General features: G+C 38.8%; 1 protein-coding gene across 1 annotated transcript in view; it reads right to left on the reverse strand.

The window, feature by feature from the left end:
• Positions 1-16,763, reverse strand: part of LOC113032123 (CUB and sushi domain-containing protein 3-like) — a 167,926-nt gene that overhangs the window by 140,670 nt on the left and 10,493 nt on the right. Inside the window, exons 2-14 of the mRNA XM_026184798.2 lie at positions 16,409-16,521; positions 15,063-15,140; positions 13,482-13,569; positions 12,734-12,858; positions 11,769-11,890; positions 9,297-9,400; positions 8,899-9,011; positions 8,394-8,576; positions 7,413-7,739; positions 6,396-6,590; positions 5,883-6,021; positions 4,296-4,483; positions 524-712 (exon numbers count right to left, since the gene is read on the reverse strand). Of these exons, the coding sequence (XP_026040583.2) occupies positions 524-712; positions 4,296-4,483; positions 5,883-6,021; positions 6,396-6,590; positions 7,413-7,739; positions 8,394-8,576; positions 8,899-9,011; positions 9,297-9,400; positions 11,769-11,890; positions 12,734-12,858; positions 13,482-13,569; positions 15,063-15,140; positions 16,409-16,521 (1,964 nt within the window). The remainder of the gene's footprint in view (positions 1-523; positions 713-4,295; positions 4,484-5,882; positions 6,022-6,395; positions 6,591-7,412; positions 7,740-8,393; positions 8,577-8,898; positions 9,012-9,296; positions 9,401-11,768; positions 11,891-12,733; positions 12,859-13,481; positions 13,570-15,062; positions 15,141-16,408; positions 16,522-16,763) is intronic.

Consider the following 16,763-nt stretch of genomic DNA (forward strand, 5'->3'; position numbering starts at 1 on the left):
GTGACCATTTTCACAAATGTTCTTCAGGTGTGATACTATTGTAAACAGCACAAGAAGCAACATTGCTCAAATACAGCCCAGGGCATTATTTGGCCTATCAAATCTATCAAATCAAATCCATCTATACATCCTGCACCCCATGTTCTGATGTGAGGCAAAATTTGTCTTCCATATCACTTGATTTCCAACACCTCAGTAAGTTTTTCAGTAAAGCACTAGAGGCACTGTGTTTTATGAATAAAAGGCAGCACCTTTTTTATTTGTCAAACCTACTATGTGCTAAATGTTGCTACACCCATTGCTGGGTCTTTACCTTTTGTCAGAGTGCATCTTTTTTTTAGGACTAAGAAGAATCAAAGGAACATAATTGCCATTGTAGAGTTTGTGCCATCTACTGGTGGCAATATCCTTTAAGTACTGCGATTAAAAACTGTCAGTACATACTGTAAGTCAAAGAAATTACATCCTATTAAATGTATGTTAAATATTCACTGAAATATTTAATTAAGGAATGCATACATACCATCACAAGTGGGCAGTGGGTGGCTCCAAAAGTGGTTCTTCTCGCAAACTAGAGGCTCCTCGTGGCTCAGTCTATATCCTGGGTCACACTGGAAGGTCACAGTTGAGCCGATGGACAGGTCGTGGCTTAACCGCAAGCCATTCACTGGGATACCAGGATCCATACAGGAGTATGTGTCCAATGTGACCACTGTAGAAATGAAAATGAAGCATTCTCTTTACATTGGTATTTAAAGGAAGTTATGTATGATTTTACCTCATGTAAAATCTGGATCTTCTTCACACAGGTTACAAAGGCTCTAGATGCAGTGTTTAGTGTTGCACTGAGCTATGCATGAACTAGCTGCATGTTTTTGACTCGTGACTGTTATTAAAATAACTGAGCCACACTCTTCACAGTTCTTGTGTGCACGTGTGCACCTGGTATTAAGCAGCATTACTGTAAAAGCGTCGGCTTTTCTATTTTGATACTAAATATAATATGACCTTTACACTCCTGAGGTGGATTGAAGTCACAGCATTCATGAAACATGAAATGCCAATTCTATTTTTGCATTCACTGAAACTTCCGTGTCACATTTTCCCTCTAAAAAAGTGCAGATCGAAGCTTTGATGTTAAAAATCACAGCAACAAAAGGCAGGTGTCAGGTCGCATGCATAATATAGAACGCAAAAAGATTTACTTTGCCTTTCTTTTACTGTTAACTTTAAAGAATCTTCTTATGACAAACAAACGACTCTTCAAACCAGGCTATGTTAGTACACAGTAGAGACTGCAGAAAAATGAACTATTGCATTGACTGCCATAATGCCTAACAGTTTCTTCCTGAATAACCTTGATAGAGCTGTCAGCTTCTCTGATTTTTAAAAAAACAGGGTTTTATCTTCATGCCATTTAGGCAGGTATTGTGGGATAGTAATGGGCAGCAGCTTCATGGGGAGAGCGAATGCAGAGTATGACCTTGGTGAAACTGCGCGTCCACTTCATTTCCTTCTATACTAGTCAGCTACTGGAAGACCACTTGAAGTTTTTATTAAACAAAAGCACATTTGCCTGATAGTTTTACTCCTACAGTGAGCTAGTTTCATCTCTCTTAATTTGCAGTGATGCAAGTTGTAAAGAGATGCCCCCATTTTCCCTGTGATTTCCAGGACCGCCTTTTGGATTTCTTCCAAGTAGGGTTGCTTTTGATGCACTAAAAATATGCTGATTTTAGCCACTGACTGACAGTAGTTGTGTAAGCGGTTGTCAGGCCACTGGCGAGGAAGAATCTTAACATGGAAGGATTAATTTTCTGGAATTATAGAGACAGTTTATTATTTTATGTAAAGTCAAAGTAACAAAGATATAGCTTAAAACAGGCATATGTTCACATGTTACATCTGGTGTCAGTGACTGTGAGCACTGCATGTATTTAAGTACAGCACATACACATGTAATTGCACTCCCTGCAGAGACCTATAGCTCAAAACACAAACACTCAAAGTAAGTCAAATATATAATCTGAAAAGCTTTGTCATAATATAGTTTACCTGTATGACCTGCAGAATTTCCTTGTAGCAATAGGGCAGAGTTGCATGGTGTAAGAAGATTTATAAGCCATAGATAATTGTCATTAATAACTAGTGTGATCCGACCTGTGTGATAACAGAGAGATTGCTATCCTCGTGTAAGCCTCTGTAGGAAGCTTGCTTTGCACTACTTTCATCATACATCATATGAATTTTGCTTTAATATGCAGAGCAGTCATTGATCACTGCTAGCAGTAGCCTCTAGGGTGCAGGTATTTGGTGGGAAAATAATTTCCTTACATCTCCAAGCCCATGGAGTCATGTCAAATATGTTACCGTGTAGTATGTTTTAAATGTTTGTGGCTAAAATAATTGTATAGCATGCTGTAATTTTTATTTAACTGAAGAGGTCGAATTTTCCTAGACATAAAGGGAATGATGTAGGGCTTCTGTGCCTTACTTTATTCACAGGATAACTAACCCTTATTTTGCAGACTAATTTTACAAATGAAGTAGGCTAGTTTTCCCAGAAGTATTTTGGCAATAAGATATGTCCTAAAAGGCAATGCAAGAAGCTAATATGATCTTACTGTTATTGCTTTTCGACGGCCTCATCAACAAAAGCAAAATGCACTCGAGATTGAAACGTAATAAGACAAAAGCACTTGTGGCCTGCCTTCAGTCAATAACAGAGACATAATAACGACCTCTGTCTTATGAATCAAATTGGAGTGACGGGGTAATAGTGCTAGTGCAAACAATTGTGAAAATAAATCACAGTATGTCCAGAATATATTTGTACTAGACTTTTCAAAAACTACCATTCAATGCATAATGATGTATACCGAGTCTTATTTCAAATTAAGTACCCTTGTAGAGCTAATAGTTTGCTTCAGTTGTTTTAATTAGATTAACTTCACCTTACTCTGCGACCTTGTATTTGAAAGCACGGTGCTACCATTTGCACCTGACAAGTGGCAGTACATTGTTAACAATAGATTTGGGTTGCCAGTCGGTACAGAGGTGCAATCCCACATAGTCACTGTCATCTGGGATCACAGCTCCACAGACATCAAGTGCACTGTTGACAAAAAAAACCCTTTCACTCCATTGAACTTGAGTCCTTTTTCCTTTGAGTGTTTGTTTACATTTACAGCACAGTGTTTGATTTTCTCCCCTACCTGGATAATTTATATTGACCACTGTGAAGCTTCTATCCAAGAAGTCAGAATAATTAATGTTCAACTGCTTTGCAGGACATCATTAACAGCCACTTTTATGTTTGTTTATTGCACAAAATATTTACCAGCAGTACTTTCTAAAAGACTCAAAGAGGGAATACGAGTAGCAGAAAAATATGTATGGATAAATATAGCAGCAGTGACAGACATAATGCTATGCCTCAATGATAGACCAAGCAAGAATGATAGCACAGAGTGCACTATAAATCAAGCTAAATGAAGTTACATTCAATTAAGAACTTACACTGAGTCTGACTTCTGCACCAGCAATCACAATCATAAAGAGATTAAATGCAATGCCACAACTGAAGACAAAGCTTATGTGCTCAATGAACAAACCTATCATAAACAGTAAACATTCAAAGAGTGCACAGCCTTTGATGAGACGAATTATGGAAGTTGTATTCAATTTAGTTTTATACAGATAGTGTCAAGTCTGCTCAAGGCGCTTTATAGTCAAAGCTAAACAACCGACAATATTCGACAAGTGACTACAATTAATATACAAAGCTTGCCTCTTTGCCTTACCAAAGAGCCAAGAGCCCCAGGTAAACTAATAACCAGCATGAAATGTACACTGTGAATTGTGAGGCTTTAACACTAGACAAGAGATGATCTAAAATTAAAAACAGCAGAGCGGACCTCTCCAGCTAAGCTAAGCACTTATGAAAAATTTAAAATGTATCACCTTTAAATGTTAATCACAGTAACTAATCTGAACTCATGTAGTTAGAGAACCCACACTAATTGAGGCATTTTGTTATGGTAATACTAGTGCTCTTGACATGTAATAGACCTGAAATATTTCCTCAACAAAGTTTAATCTTGGCATTTGGTTTCAGAAACTTAAGTGCTACCAGAAAAGCTGACCAACCAGTCTCCAGTGCCTCTAGCTGAAGCACAGTTGAACTTGTTTAAAATTTTATTCTCTATGTCTAATTATAGAACTGAATGTGTACCATCTCATCTCATCCTTTTTTTGTTGTGAAGAAATTACAGGCAATAGCACTATACTCTCACCTTCATAGAAGATCTTGAAGCCACTGTTTGATCGACTGTTATCGGTGGTAAAGAGCAGATACAGGAAGTTACTACTGCTGAACAGGAACTGAGGGACCTGGGTTCCGTTAAAAGAGCCAATCAGAGGAGAGAGCAGATTGGGACCATCGTGAACCTCCAGGAAGTCATAACTGAGCTCAGTTTGAAACCTTAAAAGTTAAACAAAAGGACAGATGGACTTTAAGTATACATATTTGTTAAAAAATAAATTTGGTTACCTCATACAGTTTGGTAAAAATGTGACAATACTGAGGTAATAAGGTAAAAACAAGAAGTTATAACCACTTAAACATACAGCAATATCCCTGTATTTTGTACCAACAATGGTTGAGCTGAGTAATATTACACTGAAACTTTTATATTGAGGTTAATAAGGCCTCACAAACTGAGCGTAGTGATGTGGAAACTTACAAGGCAAAACCAATTAGTACTAGTATAGAAGGTCTAGCAGTAAGGTCTAGTGATTTACTCGTTTTCTTAACAGGCAGGAGCAATATAATGATAATATCAGTGTATTTGATTTTTTTATACTGGCTTTAAAGTTGTAATAACCTGGTGTTTCCAGATGTAACCAGTCTTGATACGGGTCATTGCGTCGTATTTACTTGATATTTCTTTTGTAATTAAGTCACTTGTTTTTATCCCAATATTAACACAGTATTACCAGCTTGGTAAAAAGAAAATGTAATTTCTTTTACAGAAAAACATCCTAATTTTCTGCAATGGGTAAAAAAAAAAAGCGCTACAGCAAAAATTACAATAATTGGAACAGTTCCTGGAAATGTGACATTGCTATGCATCTGTTGCAACCTTCTTAACCCCCCCATCAAACAACTGGGATCAACACAGATATATCTGTCAATATTATTGACATTTCCTGACTGAAATTTATGCATTCTTATCTCACTGATATAAGAAACTGTGAAGATTGCCTCGAGTATAGTGCCATCATAGATGTAATGCTTTAAACAGGCATGAGAAACCCTGTGCTCATTTTAAGTGAGGGAAGAGGAAAAGAGGGTTAATTTTATAAATAATAAAACAAAACAAAAAAGTCACAGTAAAGGCAGCCCTTTGAAAAAGCAACAATTATACAACATGAACGAATGAATGAATTTCATGATTTCACTTATTAATATTAAGAAATAAAGATTTCAAACCAAGATTTTCCCTTTCCTTTTTTCCCCACTTTCTTTTATTGAAGCTCTCTCAGGAAGTGAGCAAAGCGGGTAAGCAAGATAAAGGATTACTTGAGGCTTTCAACACTTTTGGAAACTAGACCAAAGTCTGTTCTTCCTCCTCTGACTTTCTATTTCAAACTCAGAGGCTTCCACAGCCAAGGGGAGCCATTTATGTTTGTGTACATGTCCTGTATATGCATAAACTAAAGGGATATATACATGAGTGTCTGTCTGCATGCAGGTATATGACTACTGCAGCACAATATGTGATTATATTACACCAGGAATTAAGTCCTTTTCCAGATTTTGTCACTCTACATGTGTCTTTGTTTCAGTGGCTGACTTGTTGCAGTACTGTCATACAGACCTGTCAAAGCTAATCTTGATGGAGCGTCCCGGCTCGGCCTCAATGACCCACTCACAACTCAAGGAATCTTTGTAGTAGCCTGGCCACCCGGGGGAGAGGATGACACCAGATGGCCCTGAGTAGTGTCCTCCACAAGGAGCTGGAGCAGTGGAAGGAGTTTTAAGGGGGCATAAAGAAGACAAAGAAAGCAGGAGAGGTGAGGAGAGGAGAGGAGAGGAGAGGAAAGAGGTAGAAAAGAGAAAAAAGTTGCTTTAAAGATGATACCTCTCGGTAATCTGTTCATACCCACATGAAAAATATTGAAAGAAAACACTTATAGGATGAGTCACCAAAGGCCTGGAGTTACAGATACCTGAAAATAAATCTAGCCCGGTTTAGATGGACTGAACTCCGTGTTCCACACTAACCCACTCACTTTTTTTTTTATCATGTTTCTGTTCTTTCTTTCTCATCCCAGTTCAGCAGTTAACTTATACTCATTCACATAATTGTTAGCAATTACAATTTAATTACCTTCACATTTGGGAATGAGTCCACTCCACATCACCTTGCCTTCTTCCAGATGGCATGTGATGGTGTCAGCTCCCTGTGTCTTGATAAAGCCATCCTCGCAAACAACAGAGATGGAGCTCCCCAGCTGGAAACTGTCCCCAAAGCGCCTAGCGTTCAACGGTATGCCAGGGTCAGGGCACTCATTATGCCCAAAAGCTTGTAATGAGAAGAAAGGGAACAAGATCTAGTGACAAATGCTCTTGTGTGAATGAGAAATTGGGTCTTTGAGTAGTAGAGAGATAAGGGAAATGGATGTAGCTGTCCGTAAGAGAGGAAAAAAGAACATACAAAGGTCTGCTCTATACACGTAGGGTTGACAATAGCCTCTGTCTTTAAAGCTTGTTGAGAATTGCACCGGAGGAAAAGCAAAAGAATTACAATGGCACTGCATAGGCAATAAGGCATCTGAGTTAAGCACTACCTCCACAGTACTAAATGGCGCTTTTTGTTTATAAAGGTACTATTAACCTAACTTATGCTGCAGCTTTTCTGCTCAAATCTTGACTGGAAAAGCTGTGCTAGGGTTACACTTATTAAAACTCAGCTGTAATTTGCCAGTGGTTTTATTAACCTTTTTTTTTTTTTAAATATTTGTTGTCCATTGCTTCAATGAATTGTAATGTGTCCTTGTGTGTTATAAAAGATGCCTGCCAAGAAATTATAACCATTATTATCAGGAAAAAACAGAATTTCTAAAAGAGCAACAAGGACGACAATAAAGCTCTGTGACTGAGAACATGCTCATTCACATAAACTACAGGTTCTGCTAAACTTCATTCCTCTTCTATTAATACAATTAATTTGCACAGTATGCTTAGTAATTATTTTTTGTTTGGTTAACTGCGTCTAAAAATTGTACAAATTTAACAGGTCAGACAGACCTGAGACACCACCAAAAAAATCCCTAACCATGAAAGGTAGAGGGTGAATGCATTTCTCTTTCTTTTAGTTTCATTTACCCATGTATCAGCCACTTACTGCTATAGGTAATGTTGAACCCTCGCCCAGACATCGAGTGATCGGCCTGAAACTCGAGCTGCAAAACGTTGCTATTGGATGTCAGATGGGAAGGAACTTCAGCCCCCGAGAAGCGTCCCAGTATTGTGGCTCCTGACTGATCCCCATCTTTGATAGTAAGAAAGTCGTAAGGAGGCTCCAAATCAAAGTCATTGAAGGCCAAATGGATCCTGGAGCCAGGCTCAGAGATAATCAGCCAAACACAGTTAAGGTTGTTCCCGTAGCCTTCTGGATAGTCTGGAGACAACACCGTCCCCATGGGCGCAGTGAAGTTAGAGAAACAGGGAACTGTGTGACAGAGAGGGCAAAAACATCAGTTATATATCCCGAGTAAGCAATTTGTTTTACAGCAACTCTCACTGGCCACACGACATGTCTACACTGCAGAATCTCCCATAACAGGACCAGGCACAAAGATCTCTACAGAACAATGTCAGTACTGTATAAGTAGCTCAGCAAACTGGAGACAGGTTTACTCCCAAGGGTGCTGAGTAGCTTGAGAAACATGAAACTGTAAGCAGGACGGAACAGAGAACTGTACAAAAGTACAGACATATATGAATATAGGTGCATAGGAATACTGCACACTGTCCCAAAGGAGGCAGTTAAATCGAAGGAACACAAGTCTAGTTTTTTGTTATGAAGATAGGTTAGGAATGTTGTAACTACAAGGAGAGGGATGCCTTGACATAGGATGATAAACAGTAGAGTGCATGTTACCTTCTCCAGTTCAGATAAATAGTACAACAACAACAACAACCACCCAAAAAAGCAAGCTTGAACAAAAACTTCCCATTTCACACAATGTGCTGTGTGCACAGCTCTGCATGTTCAGTTAACAACTCTGTAATTATTTCTCAAATAGCCCAGTGTCATTGTGAACCTTCCAAGCACATAAGTAATTGCTTATCCGGTGTCATTAAAAACAAGTATGGGACTCACATATGCAGATGGGGATATTAGCTGACCACTGATTGTTGTTCTGGCAGGTTATCATCCTTTCCCCAATGAGCTCAAATCCAAATTGGCATTCAAAGCGTAAAACATCTCCATTTAAAAAACCAGTTCCCTCTTGATAGCCATACAGAGGTGTACCGGGGTCGCCACAACTCTCTTTGTCAATTTCTGTGGAGAAGAGAAAAGAGGGGGACGGACAGATGAAGTAAGTGAGAAAGAGAGTGGAAATGGGAGGGGGAGAGCAGAGGATTACGTCAAGGAAAGTAGTCTGAGATAGTTTTTTTTTTTCTTTAAGATTATCTGTATAGGTGCAGTTGAAGAGTGTGGAAGTTGGGTTAAGAAAGTTTTTTTAAGAAGTAGAAAGATAAAAGAGTGACAGATCGGCAGGAAGGCAGACAGGAAAATAAAATTGCTGCTTTAGTGAGAGACAGTCAGAGACAGACATGAATACAGACAGTGAGAGATGGCATCAGCACAATAGTGTGTGTACCTTTGTAGTTGATCTTGAATCCAATTGAGCCAACACTCTCATCAGACTGGAGGTGAAGCCACATCTGATGGGACATGCTGACAATTAGGTCTGGGACAAAGCTCCCAGTGAGCCTGCAGATAAGACAAACAAGCCAGTGTGGGATCAAAATTCACTATTGAGAGATTTCATTACACGTTAAGCAGATTAGAAGACAAACATTGTTATACGCAGATAAAAAACACAAGTAACTTGAACAAGTAAGCCACACTTGAAGTGGTGGAGTCATTTAACCGGTTCAAGGATTCTTTTGTTCAAGTATTTCTTTTAATGTCGACTCACAAAAAGATTTGGAAAGATTTGACTGCAATATTATGCTAAAATAATCTATCCAATGAAGTAGTTTATGAAATACTTACACTTGAATGATCGTTTTAGAGTCACCTACTTCCCCTCCATCTCCAATAGTTAGGGAGTCATACCCAATTTCTAGGTCGAATTCTTCAAAGTTGATCTGAATGACCTGTTGTAAAATACAAAGTCACTATGACAGTCTATGATTGGTCGTGAATTTGCAAACAGCAAAGCCCTCCTTACACCATTCAATAACATTTGAGAACACTCTACTGAATGATATATATATATAAAGTAAGCCAGCATGGTATATTGCAGATAGTTTATGAACATTTGCTGAGAAGTCAATTTTCTGTCAGCAGTTTTTTTTTTTTCAATACATTTCAACAAAACCATGAAGCTGAAAGTCGCCATTTGCCTGTGGAAGCTGTTTACACTGAAGGGATTCAAACAGAGAGGTCTCCTGACAGACATTGCTAACCCCGCCAGTCAATGTTATTCATTGCGTTCATTTAAATAGGCCAAACCCTCTCAATCAGATGAGCAGTTATTCTAAAGATTTATTACCAAATAAGCCACCATCTAATTTTTATGATATTCATAACATAGCTGCTCATTTCCATAACTTGCCTTTTGGGAAAATGTTGCTGAAGATATTGTAGCTAAACTGCAAAAGGCAGGCCTACACAGAGAAACTCCATGTAATGTCATATACATTTGCACAGGAGGACAGCTCAATGTTTGATCAAGCAGAGCTATAAAAGCTGAAGACGCTTCCTTCTATTTTCATAATTCACATAGCTGCTATAACATACAATATATTCTGGTACTTTAATCAAATATCCACAAACTACCCGAAAACTTAAATCAACTGTGGCGTTCGGGGAAATAGAGGGAAAATATAAAACACAAGTCATATCAGATTTTTGACTTTTTATAGGAAAAGGCTTATAGAGTGAATGTTAATGGGGATGTGCAGCATAGACAAAGGACACCGCAAGCATCCTTCAGAGCAATATAGAAACTGACAGCAGCATCACTTCAGAACACAAATCGAATTTTAAGAACCAATCAGAGTAAAGCAAACTTAAGCATATGAAATTATTAATTGCCTGTCTGCATTTACCCTTGAGATATCTTTGTCGGCTGTCACTGGTGAATCTTTTTACCCCCTTAACAAATGTACATAGCGTCACAAAAGATGACATTTTTAAAGATCAAACTGGCAACAGCTGCTTACACTAATAATCATGTCTGCTGCAGAGGCATTACACAAACATGCCACATTATCTCAGCCTGCACTTTGCCTGCACGGATTAGTGATGAAAGGAAGGATGCCGTAATGACACCAGTGTCACATCTGTTGATGACAACCATATGATGGCCGCTTGCTCATCCATAGCCTTCGTTCTTTTGGCCATGGGTTGGGCAGCGTCTGCACAATATGTATGTATAACAGCCTCATTACGACACGCAAATAAGCATAATTACCATAATAACACTAATGGACCAAGTTTCAGTGCCAAGTCAATGGCTTGTTTGCCTAGGAGAGTGCACAGTGGCACAAAGCTATGGCACTTGCCAGTCCTAGTGAGTTCTGAATGAGCGTCAGTTGGTTAGTTATTATTTATTAGCAGGAAAGTACTTAGTCGACACCCCTGTGTATATGGCTCACTGGATAGAATACCAATAGAAAGACAAATTTATGTAGGAGAGCAGTAATGACCATTTGGAAAACAGCTTTGACCTCTTCACTTTGGGGAAAAGCTGGTCTCAATCAATCATTATTTCTCCCCATTTCCGTGACCACAGATGAATGAAGCGAATCGCTAGGCTGCCAACAGCCACAGTCAAGCTGGTAATCTAGTGAGAACCGAAATGCCATCCACTCCTGCAATGTGCATTAATGACAGAAAGTAAAAATGGAAATATATGCATATTCTATGTAGCCCCTCCTAACTTGGATAACCCTGGAAAAAAACAGATGCATATAAAACACAGATCCAAAAATTCCAAGGAAATACGTCGACAAATGCTCTACAGGGAAGGAACTATTTTCACAGAACAAATGTAATGGTGCTCAGGAGCAACAAAATAATGTGTTTTTTTTTAAATAAAACTAATGAGGGAGGTGCAGTGCAAAGAGATTACTCAGAGGTAAATTTTACAAGTGTTGGTCTACTATTTATTACCTTAATGGAATTGCAGGTTGGCACTACACAAAACCTTTACTCTTATTATTGCAATCATGAGCCTCACTGGGCTTCTAATCTTGACCTTTTGTCTATTGCATTTATATTTTGGAAGTAACTGCTTTGTTCCAATGCGGCGGTGAGCAGAGAAAGGTGAAAATGCATAGTTTTTGTGATTTACTGTATCAGAATTTACCGCTATTTTATTAACACAGAAAAATGCGGAAAAAAGCCAAGATAACAAGACTTGTCACTACTGAATCCTCACCTCAAACATCGACTGCTACGGTTACCATTGTAACAGTAGTGGTGGATGTTTAATGGACAGTGTACAAGTTCTCCTACCTTGTTCGGATCACTGGCAGTGATGATCCACACACACTGCGAGTTACTCTCATATTGGATAGGAAAGTTAGGGGATGTAAACGTCCCCGACGGTCCCTGTAGATTCGACCCGCAGGTTTTCACTGCAACAGTATAAGAGGAATATCAAAGCAGAGAAGATATACAGTCTGTGTAACTTTTTTGGCACTTTAAATGTTTTGCTATTATCACTGACTTGTCTGAAGTGCGTTCTGCAATATGACGTGACATAATAACCCCCAACGTACACGAGCAATACAGAACCATCGTGAGAATCATGAAGAAAAAGGAGTCCTCCAGCACAGTGTGTGATCCCCACTGAGCCCTGATCTTAACTGAGACAGCTCAAACTTTTCTAGTTCATAAAGTTCTCCAATCTGGAACGCTGATTTAAAATCTCTCAGTAAGTGTACCTTGGAGAATTGGTGGAGCTTTAAAGGCAAAAAGGTCAACCCAAACATTTTCATTGTACTTTCAGTGACCAAAAATTCAGGCCAAACGGCATTTTTACATATTTATCATTTTATACTTGTCTGTGTATATAGAAAAGATATAAAGATCTGTGCTGGACACACAGCATAAACATCACTAAATGACCCATAAAAATTAATTTCAACTTCACAATAAATATTGATGAAAGTGGCGCTCAGAAGGCAGAGTAATAACTCGTGCATTGTAATGTGACTGAAAGGTAATATATTGTTTGCACAAGTAGAGAGGAGGTCTATTAGTCACATTTCCATTAATCAAATTCTAAAAGGTGCTCCAGGTATTATGAAACACAGAAAAACAGTGAGGGCATTTTGGAATGGAAAAGCAGAGTGTAGCAGAAGAGGCTTTCATACATAATTAACAGCAATGAACTTTCCTCTATCTGCATGGAGCATATATCCAGAGGCACCGCCTTAATCAAACAGTTTTATTAGCTCATCGGAAGCTCCGCTCACCCTTGCAGACGGGTCTGTGGTCGCTCCAAGCAGCGAAGACTTCGGCAACGCGCTGGCAGGTAATCGTTTTGGAACCCTGCAGCACATGGTCTTCATCACAGGTAAATTGAGCAGTTGCTCCGATACTGAGAAGATAGCAAACACCATTAATGCCCGAAAAAAGCAATCAATTCCTCAAAAATGACTCCTGATGAAATATCAAATTCATTATTTGTTTCAGGTCATTCATTTACAAAGAAACGAGTATATGATGCAGTAATGCGAGACAATGACAATGGACTTGTACTGTCACAGGTGACTACACTGGGCTTCCCTATGCACACATAACAGGATAAGACTGAAAAAAAAATCAAACCATGCCACATAACAGAACAAAGAGACTGAAAGTTGATCATATTATTTTCCCTGTTATCTTTTTCCTATGCTTGCTAAATGGGCACTGAGACAAATTAAATTGCACAATATTAACAAGAAGATTATAGCCAACAGACTGAGAATCTACTAAAATGACAGTAAATAAAGCAAAGAATGTTTGAAATCTGCAGCAGGTGGAGAATAAACTGGTTAACACTAGTTTATGTGCACACCTGTTGCTGACTTAATAGATTGTGACAGTAAAAACTCATGACATGCAGTCATGTGGCGCAAGTTATAATACTGAAAGCGGAGCACTCATTTCAATATCCCTCAGCACACATCTGCACATACGCTACGTATCCTTCACTCAAGCTGCGAAACAACAACTCACCTGAAATCGGAGCCTATCCGTTTGCCGTTTTCCGGCTCCCCTGGGTCAGGGCAGTAATTAGACACCTGTTTGATTCCTCCTTCATTCACTAAGCAGAGAAGACAGGGACCAAGAACACTGTGAGAGAGACACTTGAATTGCTAAAGCCCAGTGTATTCAGACAACACCCACTGCAACAGCAAGCACCTGAATAGCCGATAACCCTGCATGTTCAACAGTTTTTGCTTTCACGAATCATAAAGTTCTGACACATGACGGTTTGACCTCATCTCGAAATGTCAGAGACTTTTAACTAACAGCTTTTTTTTCAGTGCTGTTGTGTTTTGTGATATTACAGTGAGTGGCAAGGGTAAACGCAGCACTCTTACCTGAGCTAAACAAAATAGAGGAAAATCTATCTGGATCCAACAGGCACTAAGAGGATTAAATAACCTTCAACTATCACTTGCAGGAGCAACAATAATCACTCAGTCAGACTCTCCATACATAATAATAATTTGCGTAGACTAGATAAAGCCTTGGAGATATGGCTTATATTGAATACTGCCTTTACCATGGAAAGAATGCAGAGAGGCGATTTAGAGGCAGGAAAACAGCTTGTGTGTTCTGACTTAACAAGCTCATGTTCCCCTTACATTATGATCCGTACATCAATGTCTGCATGCACTGGAAATTAAACTCATGAAATATGTAGCTGCATAATTATCACTGAGGTCTGCTGCAATGTTTGCAACAAGACATCACCCCAAACACACACAGAGACCCTTCAGTTTTAGCGTGCGGCGCTCTAATGGCATGTTGCTTGCTTTGAGGAAGTTCATTCGTTTTTGAACTTAATCGCCACAGGTTATAATGTCGTTATGAGTTCAATTATACGGAGTAAATCCACAAGGCATACAGTACGGAGCATTCTCCTCGCAGTCTCTGAAATGATATACAGTATTGTCTCATAGAAAAGACTTGAGCTCACTGCATTATTCATGTCTCCATGCAGTGCAGAATCTATGACACATAAGGCAATAAAGATTACAACCTGTTATCATCTGAGTGTTTAGCACACTGTTGAGTTAGAGGGAATTCTACTCCAGATTTATGTTAATGACAGAGCTCCGCGAGCAATTAGAATGCATTTACTTCGCTCTAAGTGTACACAAATCATCTGACAAGTGAGTGGTCACTCAACCTTGACTACCGCTATATGTGTAGATCACATAGTGCATGGGCTTAAGTCTGTGTAATGTGTAGCTTACATAGAATAGAATGAGACAGATGGAGTTTTGTCTGACAGAAGCTGATCATGTTTAGTGGTTTGCTGCAATATACCTAACTAGGGCTGATCTAGCTCAGTAAGTTTCTGGCAGGGGAGGAAGTCCTGGGCAGCAGGGGAAATAGGTCATCAGAAAGAAAAAAAGACTGCACTTCTGCAAAATCTAGTACTGTAGCTTAATTCCTTCATCGAATGAGGCAGCAAAAAAAGGGGGGGAAGCGACAAAAAGAAAACAAAGACCCAGAACACAAGCCCTCCATAAACAAAAAATCCAAACAATGAAAACAGTTGCATAAGAAAAATAAAAGACTTACTCAAAGACAGTTTGTTAGTGTTGTCCTTTCCTGGTAATAATTTTACCCCTCTGGATTTAAGCTCTCCAGAGCTTTTCACTGGTCGAGAGCAATAGAAAGAGTTCATTAGATAAAAGAAGTTACAGTATTAGATGTGAGAAGATACAGTACAAGTGTTTCTTTCTCTGGATAATACTTGGTCCTATGAAGAACATCAAACTGTAATTGCTTTTGCTCAGCATCATCTTATCAAAAGGCATTAGTCCGAAGGGTATGGTGCAATCTAAAGGGTTGCCCTGGCAATTCAATCAAACCTAGATTATATATTTATTTGTTTATTATGTTTGCCTGTTGATATAACTCACACATTTTAAACGGTGGATGGAAATTGATTGGTCAGAGCGGATTTAATGGTTATAGCTTGTAGTGGGGACACACACACACACCATGCAGAATCAAAAAGCCGCCCCAGGACTGCAATGCTACTTATCTAAAGAAAGTCTAATTAAACACAGCAGGGGCCAGATTGCAAACAAAAGCCAGGTGATGCAAGTGGCTGTCATCATTAACAGAACAGCCATGAGCGGTAAAATGGTGTATCAAGCAAAAACCAAGCAAAAACAAGGCTATTTGAATTTGAAATTACTGGAGCAATGCCTCTCCTCTGAATTGCACTCTAGGTCAGCTGGTTCTTTCCACACAAGTACAAAAGAAAGGAGGGGAATCTATTTGCTGATTCGATGAGAACTAATACATGCTTTTAAGCACACTGCTCAATAAAACCTCTAAGTGCTTGTCTGTTTAAAAATATCTATGTTCATATGAAAACTCATAAAAACTGCTTGACCACTACATAGTAATTAAAAGGAGAGGACAAAGGTGACTTTTCATGCACCTGAATGAATGCTTGTCTTACATTTACAACGATTTGCCACATGCATGTTATTCAATGTTTGTATAGAGCTTTATAGTGAACAAGCAGATTTCAAATCTGTTTTAGGGCTACACTTCGACGCTAAGTATATGCAGCAAATAGTCCATGCAGCACATACACTGACTTAAAGTCAGGCTATAAAACAATGAGAGTGTACGAGACTATTGAGCTGTAGTATTGCGAGGGTGAGAATATATATATACAGTATTTATCTCTCAAATATTTGATTAACAAGGCGCTTTGAAGTCATTGATTTAAAGCAGAAAAAGCCTTCATGCCCTCTACAGAGAATATTAATCAAAGTGTTTGATATTCAGTTAACAAAGATCAAAAACATGTTTTGTAATTACAGTGTGTTTTTCCTACGATGAACCCTTTTGTTCATGTAGGGGGCCCTCTATTACGATGTGCAAATGAAGCAATCATGTCTTACCTTGATACTGAGCCCTGAAGCCTTTGTGGCGGTGGTTGCTCTCCGTCACAAAATGCAGTCGTAACCAGTTTTTGTTGCTAATGATGGGTGCTGGAATATTCATTCCAGTTAGCCTGTGTGTAAACAGTCAAACAAACAAGAAAAACAAGAGAAAAAATGTTGCTTTTTAATTTAATTTACTCCCTGTAATAAGTGTTAGTTAATGAGCCCCTCATAAGACACCTATTTACAGTATATACATTATATTATGTCTTTATAGGGCATTTCCATATGGATTAGGAAAACCATGAATAAAAAGCTGTGATTTTTCTTTTACGAGATTCTTTATGAGAATGGGAGATCTGCAGCGCACCAG

Source organism: Astatotilapia calliptera, chromosome 11 (genome assembly GCF_964374335.1).
Source record: "Astatotilapia calliptera chromosome 11, fAstCal68.1, whole genome shotgun sequence".
Taxonomy (NCBI): domain Eukaryota; kingdom Metazoa; phylum Chordata; class Actinopteri; order Cichliformes; family Cichlidae; genus Astatotilapia; species Astatotilapia calliptera.